Below are 18,920 nucleotides of genomic sequence, written 5' to 3'. Positions count from 1 at the left end.
CAATGGTGTGCGAATACTTTTTGTAGCCATTCTATTATAATTGTATAGACGAATATTATTGATAAAATATCAGCTTTTTGCTTTTACACAAAGTTATCGACATATTATTAAATTTGCAATTGCGTTTCGTAACTATGCTTTGTTTTTCAATAGATTTAATAGCGCAAATACTACAAGAAACTTTTAACTTGCTCAGATTTCAATGAATTATACTTATAGTCTAAAACATAGCTTGATCGCAATTAAATAATCCACTCCAGGAAATTCTCCTTTCGTGTTCCTCCTGTCCATTGCCATTATGTCTTTGCTTTTTCTGTTGGTCTATTAAACAGGTTCGATCTAAAAAATTATAAACAATCTCCGCTGATATCGTAACATCATCCACCACATATCCTGCAATCCTTACATGTAACATCGAGACAAAGTCACGATAAGGAAGAGGAAAGGGGACTATGAGAAAAACGAAAGCGGACTATCCGCTTCTTCTTCAGTGGTGGCGCGCATGTGTGATCGTTTTCACTCGAATTTCACGGTGGATATATCGCGAGGCCCGTTCTACAATTATCCGTTCCTTCCTTCCCCTTTCTTAGTCGTTGACCGCTTCGTCCTCGGCCTCCTCGAGCTTCCCAAGGACGCTACGAGATCTTCGGTGGTGGTTTCTATGGGAGAGCCCAGCGGGCGGTTGTGTAGTCCGGCGTGCACCTAAGTACCGGTCGTATCGAAAAATAGCTTAAGTACCAGTCACGTAGAAGCTGGTCCAGTGAGTTGGTCTGCGTGCGTGATTTTGCCGGTGTATGCGCACGTTTCACTGTTATTACTTTCACTATAGACGAAGCGCGGCCGCGGCTGGGGTCGGTCGAAGCGTCATCTTTCGTCGTCATTTCTCCTCCAGTCGTCCTCATCACCTTCGTTCTCTGTCGTATTCTCCTCCCTCCGCTTTTTCTCTCATGATCGTCGGACGTACGAAGCTGGATCGTGTAATTCATACGTTGTGGCGCGTACTCGCGCGCTCAGGAATCCCCGGCACTAACTTAATAAGCGCCTCGCCCTTTTACAATCGCCTCCCGCCTCCTTCGTCCGCGTCGAAGCTTCGCGTACGCTCCGCAATGATTCTACAATCCTGTATTTAATGCGCGCTCTCAATAGTCAGATACACGTAACCGTATCTATCACGGATAACGCGTGAGATTCGGCCGTTTCGCGAAATCCTATAACACGCAAACCATCCTTGCAATGGATATGTAACTGCATGTTAGATTCAAAGTTAACAGATTACTGCGAGCGATACTCTTCTTATTTGTCGGCTATCTGGCTTGCCTCGCCGAGATAGGAAAAATACCAAGCGAACCAGTCCTGATAAAAGACCAAGGGGTTATGGTTAGATATAAAACCTTTCCTTCGTTATTCAAGACTGCCTCCTGTGTTCTCGCTGAACGTTCTACTTCTTAGTATGTAGCCTAGTTTGGAAAAGAAACGTTCGCGTTTATAGCAGTTGTTATTTTGGAATGCTTGATGCTGTTTAGGCTAAATATAATATTTTTCTGTGAATTTTATACTCTGGAATTAACATTTATTTAGTTTCGTTATCTAATCTGTTAATTAATTTTCCAATATTTATTATTGAGTTTGGTTTTTATATATTTTCTGGGAAATTTTTTGACTCGTAGTAATTCCATTAATTAAAAAAATTTATCTATATTTTTTAATTCATTATTTAAAATCTTTACCTATAAAACGATATCCTTTGTAACTACGAAATTATCTTTACTGAGAAGATAATAATAAAAGATCAACATAATATTATTTTCTGTTTCATAAGAGATATATTTAAAGCAGTGCTGTACAAGATTTACTCGAGTAAAACAAGCTTTAGAAGAGTAAAACGAGCTTTCTCGATTTCGCTTTCCTTGTCAAGGAAATCGAGAAGCTAGTCGGGCAACCCTCGGGCATCTTATTCAAATCTCGTAGATCTTAAAATATAATGAGTTATTCTTAAAGTTATGAAATTAAAGCATCGATTGTTGGTAATTCCTAATGAAAAAAAGTTCAGTTATTGAATATAGGATATATTATGCAGAATGATGTAATGTCATAAAGGAGAAAAACGTGTAAAGTGTCACGGTAGTAAAATATTCACATGTAGAGGGGAAAAAGCTACATAAAATACCCTGTATAAGACTTTAAAAGATCATGAGTTTTTGTTAAGGTACTTTTGTAATTGAAAACTTCCTTGATATACACCGAGACTGTTTTCATTAATACTTAAACGTTTTATTTAATTAATTATAGTATAGTACAATCTTCGATTTTCTCGACATTAATAAATAATTCTACTTGCATCTTTTGATCCAATACAATTTTCGTGCATTATTAATAGGACTTTCTGCTTTAAATTAAGTAATTTATGAACTATAAAGCGATGTAATAAATACAGTATAAGTCGACGCCAATAATGTTCTTCTAATTAAATTCGTATCATAACTTACTACCTCACTACATACCTCGCTATTAATAAAGAGTTATATGCATGTTTGTAATTTAATCAAATTAAATCGCGTATAATTTCCTATAATGATCGAAATGAAGAATTCAAACAAATTAAAGTACCTAATGTCTCACAATCATTCTCATTTATCTTTTAATTATCGAATTCTGTCAGAATACATTCACTGTTACGTCAATAAAATCTGACACGTAAAAAGTTCTTGAAAAAAAGAAAAAGACCAATAGCCGCGTTCCCGTTTGATCGAAATTTTTTCTATCCGATAATCAATGATCTAAAATTGATAACATCCTTATTTACATTTCAAATAAAGCAACTCGCTTAGGCGCGGCTAACACGCGGTTTATGATAACTGGTTCCATCGAAGAAAAATCGCATCGATCGCGTAGCTAAGGACGCGCTAACGCAAAGTATAGATAAGCAAAATAACCCGAAACGTCGTTAACTCGAGCAGCCAGAATGCGGAAAATGGAAGGATGTGCTCAAACCAAGGCACAATGGTTTTCCCACGTGCACGAAGAGCAGCGGGAATAAAGGCTATCATTCCGCCGCGAAGCCAGCGATACCTTGATTTGTGTAACTTGTTATTAATAAATAAGTGCGTAGCCAGGCGTGGTAACAGCACGGGTTATTATTCTTTTCAGCGGTAACTGACAAGTAACAGCATCTCATAAACATTACTGCGCCATATTTCAGTCACGCACGCATTTATGGCGATTTTGTCTTGTACTTTACGAGTAGATGGCTCACCGCGATAGTTAGAGGGTATAACTGGACCCCTAAGGAAGTAGTTCGATTAGTGTATTTCATGGGTTTTTGCAAGTATTTCGTGTCTTCTTTCTTATATTCTTGCAACAACCTGCGTCGCGTGTATTGGTATCAACCACGGTCCTTCGACTACAAAGATGGGACACTTTTACCTCTTTTTATCGTTTATACCCGTAAACAATACGTGTTTATGGTAATCCTTTGCAGCTCTTGGTTAAATTTTGTACTCTTTCTTTAAAGAGGGACTATTATTGTTTCATAGTGGTTTGTTAATCGTAAGATTTTGGAATAAAGGATAAGTAACAAATACTTATCGGCCTTGCCATGAAACGCCAGAAACACCTCTTATAACAGCTAATGAATCATGATAGATTACATACACATTTGTCATTGGAATTCTAAAGCGTAGATTGCCAACTAAAACTAGTACCAGAAGCGATAAATCAAGTGAAAATATTTAATACCAAACGATGTTAAAATATCTCGTGAAATATTTCTAATACATAAATGTCCACACGTGTAAGAAGAGTAGATGAATATAAAGTAAATAATTCCTATCTCAATCTTTGCCAGCAACATTATCTGAAGATTTACTTTATACCTCTACCGTTATTATTGCCAAAGGCTATGGTTTTGTATATTTACAACGCATTCGTGAGTACATTTCGCATATACCCACTGAAAATGATAAAATGAACTATTTACTATAAGCAGTGCGATATGGAATGATATAATGCTAGTAACCACACCTTTATAGCACGTTAATAACTATTTTTCATTTTTAATGCGTTATTTGAAATTAACTCGCAACTAGTAAGCGGGGTCTATCAGAATCTAGCAGCTTTAACGTTTGTAATAATCGGGAAAATAATTGTCATACCTTGTTGTACATATATAGTAACAGCTGCTATTAAACAGTGCATAACATAAATAGTTTCTAAAGCAAGTAAAAGAACAGCCTGTGGTTCTTATGATATTATATAGAACACAATGCAATGATTATTGTTTCTATAATAAAGAAACAAATGGAAAAAGAAATACCTGTGCATTTTGCTTATACCATTAATATCTATTATTAAATATTAAAAATTCATGAAAGATTTTATAAATGCAGGTATATCATTTTGAACATTTAATAAAATACTTCTCATCCGAGAATATATTTATTTTTATATCATTCACTTCCATTTGAAAAAAACGTTTTTCGCAACAACTGCTTACCTATACAGAATAAAAGCAGTCTCAGATAAATAAAGAGAAGTTAATATCTCATTTCACTCAAAATAAACGAAGAAGATACTAGAAGAAGGAACGAAGAAGAAACGAAGAAGACCTAACCTCCACAGCAGAAAAATTCTACTTAAATATACCAGTCAATAATTCATCCTGAAATATTCGAATAAATCCGCGATTACAAGGATAAAACAAAATCGTAAGTGGTAAACGATAAATCAACGGAAGACGAAAATTAGGTGCTTCCATACATAAACTGGCTTCGTGATAAGTGGAGAAATCTAAGTAGCGATTTCGAGATTCTTGCAAGTTATATCGCTGGGATAACCTGATATTTTTCGTTCCAGCAAGCCATGCATACCATACTTCAACTACGAATGCCTAAAAAAAAGTATGTATATAATATATTATCCTAGCACACGCAGCAGCGAGTAATTACAAAGTTAAACGTTATAGACTATGCATCAAGGTAACTAAAAACTTGAGACTGCTTTAATATACGGTGGCTGAAATGAATTTAACAAATTGCAAAAATTTCCTAATAAGGCAAAGTCAAGATTCTAGTTGATACCATTTCTGGAAACTTGTCCACTTTCAGACAGTACTCTCTGATTGGTAGGTAGAGGTTGCGATCAACAGTTTAATATTAGACCACGTATTAATCGAGTACCCCTAGCCACGCCGAAATTATTGGCTCTTCCTAATTATACAGATATAATATACCACCGGACACCTAAATACCGTGAGCCGCCTTAACGCTCATTGCTCTCTTATTCAACCGCTGGTCCTTTAATAAGCGTGCTGCCGATAATGCTGAAAGTCGCGGTAGCGAGACGGGGCAATGATTTATGGCGATGGTTTACGACCGTGCCGAGTAAATATTTACAGATGTCGTAAACTCAACAACAGTAATTAGTTGATGTATTCATAAATTTCTCCGATCGATTATTATTATGCTTCTTTGTGAAATATGACGATGTCCAGTGATCATTGTAACGCTGTTGTTACAAAAGTAGGTATTTCCTTATCCAGATGGTTAGCTTGATTCGTGAAGTTAGTTCTTCGAATGGCGCATATTTTATCGTTCCGTTTATCGACAGTTCCCGAGTAATTGTAAGTGAGGAATCAATATCACCAAGGAATTAAACACAGCCGTCAGTGAATACGGCGACCAAAAGGCGTAATGAATACTCAGCGATTCTTCCTTCAGGACAGTGAAGAGGGAAGATAGACGGTAAACATGTCGGATGAAGAAAAAAAGGATTACATTATATTGGCTGAATGTGTCGATACGTATACCGTACACGTGTATCCTAACCGTTTGAATCAGCCAGGAAAGCAATCTTCCTGGCATTCCCTGATGAGTATCAGACGGATTTCATTGTCGCCCAGCGTAACGAAGCATCGTCAGAGATCAATTGCCCCGTAACACTCTTTTCGCTTAACTCGATTTCGTTTCTGGGGCAATGATCGGCCAGTCCGGCACGATATTATGTCATTTATCTTCGTCGTATCTTCGGAAAGGCAAGCACCGGTGAGCTCTTTATCTGTTTTTCCCATTCCTAGGTCCCTTCGTGCCAGGAGCTGGCAGCTGGTACGGATATACATGTCAGTTCAACCTCGTGCCTTCTCTTCCACCCTCGTTCCTTCGTATTTCCCTCCCTTTCATACCCTTAACAATTCTCCCTTTTCCTTTTTGCTCGTTATATTTTTCTATTGATGATCAGCTTTCGATAAAACCTCTCTATCAACCGCGTATAGATCTTTTCTCTTGCGGTTACTGGCATCAGTTTAATATTTTTTAAATAGGTCGTTGCGCATCTTCCATAACGTGGTCGTATTTATAATTAGAGATTTTAGGCCATTGTGTGACAATAAACTTTACAGGAGAAGATGTGGTGGATGTCTGGGATTTGTGGATGTCGATGTCTCTGTCTACAACAATTTATTAATTAAGAATATCAGTGAATTCTTACACAATAATTTATTAATTAATAATATTGATGATTATTAGAGACTTCTATTGTACATATAGCATTTTTACAATTTTGTATTGAATAAAACAATTAACTAGCACGTAATTTGCAAATTTCACTTTTATTACTTGTTGCCACTATAAATATCATTGTTAGCGTTTATAATAAAATTTCTCTAATAATAGTAATTGAGAATTGGCTACTAGTGAACTATTACACAAGTAGCTTTAAAAATTTTCGTCGGATGGAACAATTATCTGGCGTGTAATTTCAAACAAATTTTTGTCAGAAGTGTTATAACTTCATTATCGTTGTTAATTAATAACTTAATAATTAGCAACATTTCCCTAATATTAGTTCCATTACGCAAGAGTTTTCTGATCGGATAACGTTGCTCAAGAGCACGTTAATCTGGAAATACTATAACTAAGCAGCTTTAAATCCATATAAACAGCTGTTACAGTTCTCCTGAAATCCTAGCAATCCTCCAGAAGTATCTGCTTTGAACTAAATATAGACAAACTGCTACTTATTTGTCATACTCATAAAATAATTAATTTGCAGAAAATTTATTTATATTAATACTTAATAGACACCGCAAATTTATTAGTATATACATAAGTGCTGGTACATATATTTCACTTATCTTTCACGCAGAGACTTCCAACCATCATAAATCGATGAAAGTTACGCGCCAGCTGCATCCGAAGTAACGCCAAGGGGCCCTTTTTCACGTTATAATTTACCTTAATTTTGGGCTTTTCGAAACAAAAAGTTGTTAAAAGGCTACTGTTACATGCTTATCTCTATCACGGCAAGTTAATTTCTATCATATTCGATGCAATATCCTCATATTATATTCCTATCAGATTAGCATAAATCTCTCCTTCCGATGCACGTCGTTGCACTTAATAATCAAGTAGGAAGAATTTAACCGATAGATATATCTCCGCTTCCTGTTAACTCTATAAGCTCGTCTAATGATTGAATTTCCCTCATTCTTAATTTTGTGTTCCTAAGAAATATTGATCTAGATAGGAGTTCTAGAAAAAGTCTAAATCGTTATGTCATCAATTCCAAGCATTCTGTAATTATTTTAAATGCACGTCAGACGTATATAAAGTACGTTACTACTTTCATATATTAAAAACTGTGTAATCATAAATGTTATAGTCTAAGTTCATTGATTTTATTCTAAAATTTTCGAGAGTCAAACGGCTTATATGATTGGAGTTTATATGATAGAAGTTCACGTATTGTAGTTATCTCATTGTCTATCATTTTTCGTTCACGTAATAGGAGCCACGTTCAGGTATGTGAATTCAAAGCAGAAATTCAGTTAATCGGACATTAATCACAATCTTGTTCCAACAAATGGAGTTTTATATTACAGAGTAATTTCGTTTCTGGAATGTTCTTCAATGTACCTATGCAATTTATTTGCTTCAATTTCTCTCATTCCTTCTATCAAGCCGTTCCATTTGCAGCTTTGATTTCTTTTTTCTTCTCCTCCCTTTGCATAAAACTAGAAAAAGGAGATAGATGGTTGCCGAACGGAAATAGACCTTTTAGCGTGTATCGTACGTTAAGAATTAAAAAGGGCACGGTAAAAAAAGCAGGAAGTTTGCTCGCCACTGCTGGTGAACTAACTCTAACGTAGGAATAATGGAGCACCGTGCGAGGATGCAGCACATCGATCTTGAGTATAAGTATTCACGGGATTCAACGTTGCACCCAACCACTGCTGATGTACCCAGGAAGCCTTACATAGGTGGTGAAAGTGAAGCAGAATTTCGCACAAGCGGTGCGAAACTTTAACGGAGAACCGCGTGGAATTTCGCTGCCGTTTACTAAAACTGTATGTTCAATACACTCGAGAAAACGTTCGGGGGACCAAGCGTGAATTCGAATCAAATATGAACTCGTAACCGTAACGCGAACATGGGTTAAGTAAGAGAATTTGTGTTACAGCGGAATTCATTGTCACGATCGTTTCGTTTGATCGTTTATGGCAACGTGTATACGTTTGCCTCGTGCTTCCAGATTTTCCTGTTACAGCGCTACCTAAAGCGCTTAAACACACAGATACATACATTGCTTAAGGTACTGTGTATAGCTAAGTTTATTACAGATTTAATCGCAACATTTGTATATTATTTCGTTTATAAGTAGGACAGTTTTAACCTTTTCATTATAAATCGTTAAATTTTCATTGAATGTTGAAATCTCCTTTAAATGCTTGTTTTAATTGTATTATTCGACGCTTCCGTGTTTGATTTCATTTGTATATTATGGAATTATTGCGTATATTTTAAATTGTATAGTGCTTTAATTGAAATACCTACTGCGTCGAACCACAATATGAAAGTTTCTTGTAAGTATACGAAGAAATATCTTCACGCATCTGAATTCCAGAATATAAAGAAGAAATCTTGTAATTGATTAAAAATTGTATATAAATGCAGAACGACAAATAGATTAGATTACATCAAACAGTACATTATGCAGACAAGTGTATTACATTATATCCAATTAAATAACAAAATAGAGAATAACCGGTAAAATGTGCATATAACGTTCTTTTAAAATATTTTCACATCATTTACTAGAAAAACCGCAAACATCTAAATCATAAAGATACTTCCTAGTACACCATTTATAATCCACTGTATCTCTACTCTCTGATTTCATCAGATTCCTATACTACCACTAGCAGCCACACATAATAATAAACCTGCGGGTGAAATAATTTCTGAGAAACACTCTCAGAAATGCTTCCGCGAATCCTGAATACTGGAAAAGATGTTGATTATCAATATATCTGGTCGATAAGGCGCTTTGACACCAAACAGGAACATCCTGTTCGCGCTTATCGGTCGTATCTCGAAAAACCTAGCGATTTTATAATTCGATAAATCTACATATCTGTAATAATAATGAGCCGCCTTTCACATACAGGTTTATCCGAGCCGTGTACGCATTCGTGTATGCAACGAAGGTACAAAAGAGGAGCCTGTGAAAGCTGCTTACGAGCGCAATGATGTGTCACAGGCGTTGCTTCTTTACGACGATAGTGTTTGTGGCGACGTTTCGCGTCATTTGCCGTGAGAACGACGCCGATCTAATCATCGTACGTATTGTCATTCTCGTACCCTGCAGCCCGTAGAGTCACCGGGAACTGTACGTCAATGAGCGCGCCATTAGGCGCCACTGTTCGTGGCCGAGCAAGCATTCAGATACGCGTCGCTCGCGGCCACGTAGATTGATGGCAGAGATACACGATTGTCTCGATAACCGGCGGAATTCCTTGCAGAATTGTCGCGACTCCTACGCGTCTATGAATTGCTCCCCGCGATCACTCACTTCCGTGACTCGGCCGCTAAATACACCGGAGAAAGTAATCGCCATCGCGCTATTCAAACTCTTCCGCGGATGTTCGCGGGCCTGTTCGTTTCTTTGCTTCAATACGACGCTAGATTTACTCGATTTTCTACACCGTTCCCTTGATTGCGTTGCATGCCGGACATGCAATAAAATCATGCAGATGCCCCGCTTGTTTTATCTTCTTATTGATATATGTACGCATTTGGCGCATTTGCTGGTTCTTATATACAGTGAGCATTATAAAAAACATTTACGTACTATTGTTTTTATTGTAGCATTTATATGCCAATTAGTTAATACTAAACGTATTGAATTTTATAGTATTTTTATGTAGCTTTTAAAAATTTGATAATGCCAGAAGAAAATGTAGAACATGATTGATGAAAGTTTCATTGGAAAATAAGTGAATGTGAAATGCTTGTGAAAATTATTTTTGTATCGATTGTAGTAATTCGAAATAATGAATGGGAATAGATTATATTGTTTTTGAATAATCTTTATTTGACGCTTCCAATCTATCTGACAGATAGAATGGACATTATCTTTCGATGATAATTTAATGTTACATATTTTCGACCATTATTATGCATAATTACGTTAAACAAATAAAAACGACGAAAGTTTGTACTACAAATTAGTTGGCGATTTAAAATGGTTGATAATATAAATGGTACTGAAAAATATAAAACATTAAAATTTGTTTTAAAAAAAATTTGAAGCAAGTAAAATCTTTACTTTAATACATTTCATTAGTTCTAAATCGTATATGCGACAAAAAGAATGATAAACGAATTGTAAAGAACTGTCGACATAAACCTACCATTACACGTCACCAGGTAATTGAAAGGCTTGATTTAAGCATGTTCTTAAAATCAGTAGCCCGTAGATTAAAGGAAGCAAATTTGCATAGCTGTACGTCATTAGGAAAAGCAGTCATTAGCGATTTGAATAATAGGAAGCGCTTAACTTTCACCAAAGGGTATGTTGACATGCCAATCTCTCCTTGTAAAAAGATTGTATACAGTAAAAAGCAAAGGAAAATTTGAATTATTTGATAGAAAAGAGAAAAGAAAGTTTTGAGAAAATCAAACGAAGCACTCGAGAATGAGATTCATGGCTCAATGCATGAAACATTGCAGAGTTCGTTATGCTATAACATCGCTATTCTTGGCGTGACGTTGGTAAATTGGTATTAATGGAAGGATATATATCTACGTGTTGTGGATGAAAACGTGGAAGAATATGTTGAAGGTAGTTATTTCACGAAATAATTGCTTCTGAATAAAATAATTTTGTTATATGTAAAGTGCAGAGAACGAATTTTTTGCACAACGCAAAATACAACCTTTAAATTGAATATTAAAGATTTTCGACTATAAATTCACTACAAAATTCGTGAAATTTATATCATTAAGATAAGAAAGTACAAGTTACGAATTAAACGAGATAAATTAAGATTCTTTACTTGTACTGCAAAAATGTATAATGATAATAGAAGCTATTACGAAAAAGATTTTTGGATGTGTACATATAAATAAACTTTATTTGGTATTTTTTTAATTGATAAACTGAAGCAAGTGTCCGCTACGATCATACGAGATCTTTGATCACCGAATTGCTTAAAATGACAGAACGTATCAAGCTGAAATTCATTGTAAACTCATTTGTGGCGTGCATCCAACAGCTTTCCGAATCAATTAATTCTGACGTAAAGGTAGTTAACCCTGCAACGCTTTGCGCTCCACATTCAGTTAAGCATGAATGTTTACTACGATACGATTTGCAAAGACATCTTTGTTGGTTAACCTCGAAATTTGTAGTTATTTCTTATACCTTATCTTTTACCAAATACGATAATTATACGATACAATTATATATATTTAATTATAATTATATGTATTTTTATATTTGCGACGAAAAATAAAATCGCAAAAAGTATTTAAATGATAATTCACACCAGAATGAATACAAAAGAAGTGATAATAATTAACTTTAAGTAATAATGCGTTATTCGTAAGAGAACTTCAAATGTTAATAATTAAATACAAATTTCTAATTTCATTATTATCTTTATATTCATCTTCAAAGCTAAATTGTAACAAAAATTCCTATTTTTCTAAATAGGATACCGAAACGTATGAAACGGGTATATCTAATTTTTCTAACATTAATACCGTACAACAATATCCGGATTCCGCCCCGTGTATTTGTTAGTAGAAGGAAAATCATGTTTCAAATTATGCGCTTTTTCATCCGCCTACGTAACCGTAGCTCATTTAGCTTATATAAACACATGGACGGTGATACATATATAATGTAACAAACATTTTCACCCTGATTAAATGGCAACGTGCCAGTGTAGATGAATTACTTGCATAAACAGAATCGTGAAATTGATTCCTTTTTATAAATTACTGCCTATAAAGCGGTGTCCTTTATCTTATAACCTAAAATAAGTATATATACTTATTACGAATATTATTCTATATTTCAAGGTAAATTTATTTTTATCCATTTAATATAATCATCGTATTTATTTTTTAAATTACGGTAAATAATATACATGTTTTTTGAGTTTAGAGGCAGAAACAAGAAATGAAATTTACGTAGTAATATTGAAAACCAACCATTTTATGCTAAGGTTTTTCTTAGAATGTTAAAAGTTTTATTATTCGTTGAAAAACATATTGATAATCAGTATTACTCTATTAATACTCGAATAATTTTCAAATTGGATTAGTTCCGCCATTAATGATATAATACACTGAAAAATATTAAGATGCAGTGTTTTCATAAAAATCTAAAATACATTGTGTGAATGCGTCAACATGTTGCTGCGCAATGAAAGATTATATCTCACGGTTAGGTGCGTTAAGATTCTCATTTTGCCGGTGCTGCAAATTTATCGCCTTAAGGCATCGCCTACGTCGACTGTGTCAACAGGTGGTGCTCATCATTTTGCACTGACATATTACAAAGGAGCTGCTAAGTATGATAAAAGACGCATTGCCAAAGAGTAAATTGACCAGCTTCTGCCTGTCAACCTGCTTCCCCTTTAATACTTATAAAACAATGTTTCGATAATCTTTCCGTGCGATAAATCATATTTTTCAATCATTCATTTTAATACACGTCTCGACACGTTGCGCGTAAATCAGCCGACTTAATAATTGGCGGTTGCATACGAATTTGGTGTTAGCCACTGGTGATAACTCATCGTTCCTATAATATGAAAATTAAAAATAATTATAAATACTGAAATGTGAAGAGGTAGGTGCTTTTGCTCGTTAATTATTATAATTTATAACATTTATAGAGATTTGCGATGAAAATGCTGTTGGGAAACTGGATATTATCGGTATCCTGTACACTTATGTTTTTGTCTAAGAACCAAATTTATGATACAAGTTTTAGCGAATAGATGAATATGTTATCAGCGTTTTCAGATCATTAGATTATGTATTACACTTTGGTATCGTAACACGTCTTTAGTGTCTGAATAATAATAAATATATAGTTCTTTTATGCAAATTACAGTATGGAATTTCTAACTACATATTATTGCTTTTATACTGTGAACTGTGGTAAGCATATTTAGTCCTTTTGTGTAATGATAAGCTATGATTTTTTAAACACTCTCGATGATTTGAGAAAGAATGATCTGAATAAAAGTTTGACAATACGCTCGAATGTAAAAGAATTCCTGAGAAAACTGCTTTTCTCCAACCAAAACGTAGTCGTCTGTGTACTTCTTTAAATAGTACACATAGTAACACATATTGGAAACAACTACTTGTTTTTATAATAAATTCATATTATAGTATGTAAATTAAAATTTTTTACTTGAAGCTCTAAGTCACAATATTCTCTGCAATTTTGTTAATTATTTCGCGTTCCACCGGATAAATGAGGCGCACTTATGCTACAAAATAGGCGACGCTGCTCTTCCGATGCTTTTCTTTCCTTAAGTGATCCCCCGGCAACAATATCCTCTTTCTTACAATCCTTGCGCTCCGCATAATCCATCGCCCGAAGCTGAAATCTGAAATCCTTGGTTGCTCTCCTAGCGAATACGTTTCACTTGCCACTTCCCTTCCTCATTCTTCTATAATTATTTGCCACTGGTTTTTATAAAACATCGTCTATCGACGTTTACATGTTGATCTATAACAAATCGAGTTTTTTTCTTAATTATTCAACAATCACTAAAAGATAAGGCATACTTCACTATCAAGATTGATTCTTGCTATTGTCGGAACAGAACCAAGTACATTAGACAAATTTTATTCACTATTGTTACGAGTAAATCATCAAAAAATGTATAAAAGAAAAACCCAGAAATAGTACTAGAGAAGAAAGAAGATTATAAAAGAATTAATTAATGTCCTGCTTTCCTTTTCTCTTATCCTAACGCAAATAACTAGCGAAGTTTCCTAAAAAACAGGAGCAATTATAGAATAACACTTGGCGAAATTAAACTGAATCGATTGAATAATTGTGATGATATTACTCGGCTTTTTTCTTCTCTTCGGTTAACCAATCTTTTTCGCGTTTCTCCCAGCCATTTTCTTCTTGGTTAAACACTAGCACATTCGCCATAGAAGGTGGGTGGGGAAAAACAGGCGACCGAACGAAATGCAATGCAATGAAAGGAAAAGAGAAACAAAGGGGGCAGCCATAGAGGCAAAGTAACGGTTGGAAACGTCGTTCGAGAAAGCTTATTTCCACACTCCTTCGGCAAAAATGGATAGGGCTCCTTTATCACACTCGCAATACACACCACGTAGGTAGCTGGTTTCGCAAAGGTATCTCGGATAGGGAACCGAGACACTTCGAAAAATATCGTTGTTGTTGTGGTTGGTTGTCGTTGCTGGTTGTCGTGGATGGTAGCACTGCCTGCGGTGACGACGGCGGACGCCGTGCACGACGGGCGGTCGTCGCGACGCACGTTTCTCCTCCAATACTTTTTCTCTCTTCGACATTGTTGTTTCCTCCCATATGAGCCCGCCTTCTTGTCAGAAACAAAGTTTACTTACTCATAGGCATATCGATCAAGCGTCCATGTACAATCGATTTGATTCTTTCTTTTTTCTCGTTTGTAGGATCAACTATTTGCCACCTATCTATCTTACATTGAAACTTATTGAACATTTCTAGCGGTTTTTAGCGATTTTACTTCTTTAATTGTTGGCTTTCTACTTAATCCGCAATTTTTTGCCCGGATTTACTTGTTTTGCTATCGATACATACATGTATATTACCGACTTTTCTTTCTGTATTTCGCTCTCGGACGAACATGAATATTCGCGTAAAGTATACCCGCATGTAGCAAAACCATGTTCTAAAGAGTATCATTTTTTATTCTCACTATAGACACTATAGATCGGCAAGTACTACGTGTTAATGTACAATTTGAAATAGTGTAATACTTAATGTACTAATTAGAAGATGGAAAAGCAAGAAATGTTATAAAACTTCATTTTTATTCAAAGAGCGAATGTTTAATATCCTAGTTTATGTGGAAACAAGATTCCATAAATTTAACTCTGCTATCCATAAGATAGAAATTAATGTCCTAATTAGAAACTAGAAAAGAAAATAAGTACCCTAGTTCTGTAGCAAAAGCACTGGAACTTTAAATGTTCCCATTTGAATCAATTGATTTATATGTTCCTAGAAATATAAAATGCAAAGTCTAGTATCTTGTTCTATTTTCTATTTAATGTAAATTTCTATTTTCGTCAACTATACATTTCTAGCTTATGTGTACACGTTTCATAAGCTATCCAATATTAGGTGGATTACAGTATCAACAGGAAATATTCATATACCATAAATAATTAGTAAGAACTTCGTTTTATTACCTGGAATTTCATAATTCATACAAATTGAATTTAATAAGTAGCAAATTATATTAAATTAAATATTAAATTATTAACGTTTTCCATGTATGATGTCACCGTACTGCTGAGTATAATTCGAAAGAAGATGATTATACGTGGAATATGTGAAAATACAGAATACTTTTGGAAGCAATCGTACGAGCGTAGTACGCAGGACGCAATTACTTTGGTAGAGAAATGGGAGTTATTCCCGACAATTTTTGCATTAATAGAGAACTTTTATTGTTCATCTTTCATTTTTTGATATGTGATTACGAGCACCAATACAAGTAGGTTATAACGATATCTGATCGAAGCATAAGTGAGAGCGCGCGTAAACGCCAGCACTCGATGTGACTTCGATATCGATTTATTCAAAAATGAAGTTTCAAGTGAAAAAAATGGTATTCTACATTTTCGTTTTGTCCTTCTATTTAGAACCAAGCGCATGTTCATGCAAATGCATATTTTTATAGAATGCAAATAGACAAGGGAAATCTAAATTTTAATTCGTTTTTCGACTAGGAAGATTATAAAAATGTGTGTTGTGTATTTTGCATTTTCTGCATATTTATGTTTAAGAATAGAAGTGTATATTGACACTCGCATATGCATTTAACATGTATCTAAAGTCTACTAAGAAATTAATAAACTTCTTTGTTATGACTATAAAATTACGCAATGTTGTAAACGAAAAATAAAATTATGTGGATTATCGATAAATTAATGAAACGATGATTATAATATCAGAATACTTATTTATTTTACAATGTCAATATTAGTCGAAGAGTCTTTATCATAGTTTCACCAAAATCAAAATCAATGTTGATTAAGAAATGACAGCTTCTAACTATAAAGTACGAAGTACTTCAATTGATATACATGTATAAATATCATTTGCTTTCCGCTAGCTGCGTACAATATAAATGAAATATAAGAGCGTATAGGTACAAGCAAAAATGATATGGATGTCAAAAAATAACACCGGAATGTTTTTCTCTTGGTCAGTTTTTCTACGTTGCAGCATCAATCCATCATATTGCAAGTGACCTGGTTTAGTATGCAGAACGTTGTCAGCAACTGAACTCGAAATTTTTACTTTATCTATAGTTTCGTAGGTTTATATATGTATACGACAACTTAATCATTGTTCAGGGCAAAAGATCATGACTACACTGCAAATTTTTATGCATTTATGGGAAATTTGAAAGTGAAAAATGCATATACTACACATAATTTACAAAACTATGTAAAATATCCAAAGTGTAGTACTCCCTATAATATTTAGTAAGTAGAATACTTTTCTCTCTAGATTTCATTTCTTTCAATCAGGTATATTTATAAAAATATGAATTTACTTTGAATATTTTCGGTATTTATGATACATAATTGCTTTTCTACTATGTAACATTAGAGGCAATAAATTAACGTATCTGTGAATCTTACACGTTAATTTCTTCTTTGAATTGCGTCATATTAACAATTTTTTTGTTTAATCATACAGCGACATTAATATTAGAAAATTATGAAAACTGTATCTATCATGTTCTTCTCTTGTAATGTTCGTCTATATCCACCATAGACATTTCCCAAAAAGTTTCTCAATCGACATATAAATTTTTTAATCATACTTTTACGAATCCAATTTGTCTTTAGCACATCATTCTCTCCGTTTGTACTTGACCTTTATAGTATTCCAAATATACAGACATTTTATACCCGTTTCTCGACGCACTATCTCCGGGCGAAGTTTTACTCGAGACGCAAAAGGTATGTCATTTTCAGCACGTTTGTCCTCGCATAGAAACACCCTTTTACGATTCTACGGAGCCCCGTGAATCACCCTCGGGAATTCAGGTTTTATAGACCTTTTGCTGCATGGGCAAAGCCGCTCGGACCAGAAAATTACGCACCACTGTGTATTTCCACATTCAAATGAAATCTTTAGCGAAAGCGGTGCACGCCATCGTTGATTTTCGCGTATAGGGTGGTCTGTTGTCGCTTTAATGCTTCCGTAACTTAGCGGTTCCAAGAACAAAAGTTTTTCTTTAACAAAAGATACACAAAGAGAAAAGTATCGTATTGCGGTAATAATATCTTTATAGGCGGTATTCTCGAGATGTGAATGTTACGTTTATTCTTTCATTCAACGGAATGATATATCTTTTTTCGTTTTATGATGTGATAGAGGTTTTTGGCAGGATATATGTAGGAGCGTAAAAATGTGACAAAAGAAAATACGCTCTCTTTGTGGTAAATGATCGACATTCGCTGATTTCGAGATTTGGATTTTATAGAGTTTTAGGAATCAAAAAAGGCAAAAACTGAAATGTAAGGTTTTAAGTGAACTCTTTTTAACACTATAATATATGTTTATAAATATTATAATATATATAATATATATTTATATGATTGTATAATATATATGTAACACTACAGATTGTTATCGAACAGATTACAAAATAGATTCTAATACAATCTTGGTATAAGTTAGCTAATAAGAATTATTGTTCAGGGCAGATTGCATCTTCTAACAAGTTAATAATGTTCCATATAAATTTAGAATGCGATGAGCTGTATCAGACGGCACATTTAAAAATTGGATTTAACAGTAGAAAAGTTGCAGGAAATACATCCAAGTTTCATGCCTTAGGTCTACTTAAGAATGGCATTTGCTTTAAATCTGTGGAAAAAGGGAAACAGTTAGTTTTTAACATTTATGTATATGCGTAACACTTGGCTGCAGTAACGAGAAACTAAAGTCTCGTATTTAAGTCACTTCCCCAGTACGAAACATTTCCATGGAATTAAATTCAACGACGACATATTCGAAATTCGAACGAATCTGGTAATAAAAAAGCTGAAATACGTATGTAAATAACGTAAATAAAATCATGTAATCTTATATAATAATAAAAGAAATGCATTATGCTTGATTTTATTGTTGTATAAACTAAATGAGATACAATTACTTACAATTAGGTAAAATTTCTTCCAATTTCCTTGAATGATAACTTCTAAGTTAAAAATGTTAAAGTATTTCTTGTTTCTTTCAAAAAATATCCAACATAAACCGACACATACAATAGAAATTTGTTCATCAATGTAATTTATCGATAATCATTAGCAGCATTTTCAAACTAGTTCACCAGTAAACAAATAAAAATCCATATT

General features: G+C 34.3%; 1 protein-coding gene across 3 annotated transcripts in view; it reads left to right on the top strand.

The window, feature by feature from the left end:
* LOC117234844 (autophagy-related protein 16-1) overlaps positions 1–18,920 on the top strand; it is a 598,282-nt gene that overhangs the window by 578,149 nt on the left and 1,213 nt on the right. The window contains exon 13 of one of the 3 annotated variants that reach the window (XM_033496430.1): positions 9,439–9,575. The exons of the other annotated variants lie outside the window; for them this stretch is intronic. Coding sequence (XP_033352321.1) covers positions 9,439–9,499 — 61 coding nt within the window. The 3' untranslated portion in view covers positions 9,500–9,575. Of the gene's footprint in view, positions 1–9,438; positions 9,576–18,920 lie in introns of those variants that run through there. 3 annotated transcript variants of the gene reach the window in all.

Source organism: Bombus vosnesenskii, unplaced genomic scaffold (assembly GCF_011952255.1).
Source record: "Bombus vosnesenskii isolate JDL3184/JDL3185 unplaced genomic scaffold, Bvos_JDL3184-5_v1.1 scf7180000013263, whole genome shotgun sequence".
Taxonomy (NCBI): Eukaryota; Metazoa; Arthropoda; class Insecta; order Hymenoptera; family Apidae; genus Bombus; species Bombus vosnesenskii.
The sequence above is the reverse complement of the archived record's forward strand: the minus strand, read 5'-3'. Positions and strand labels throughout refer to the sequence as shown.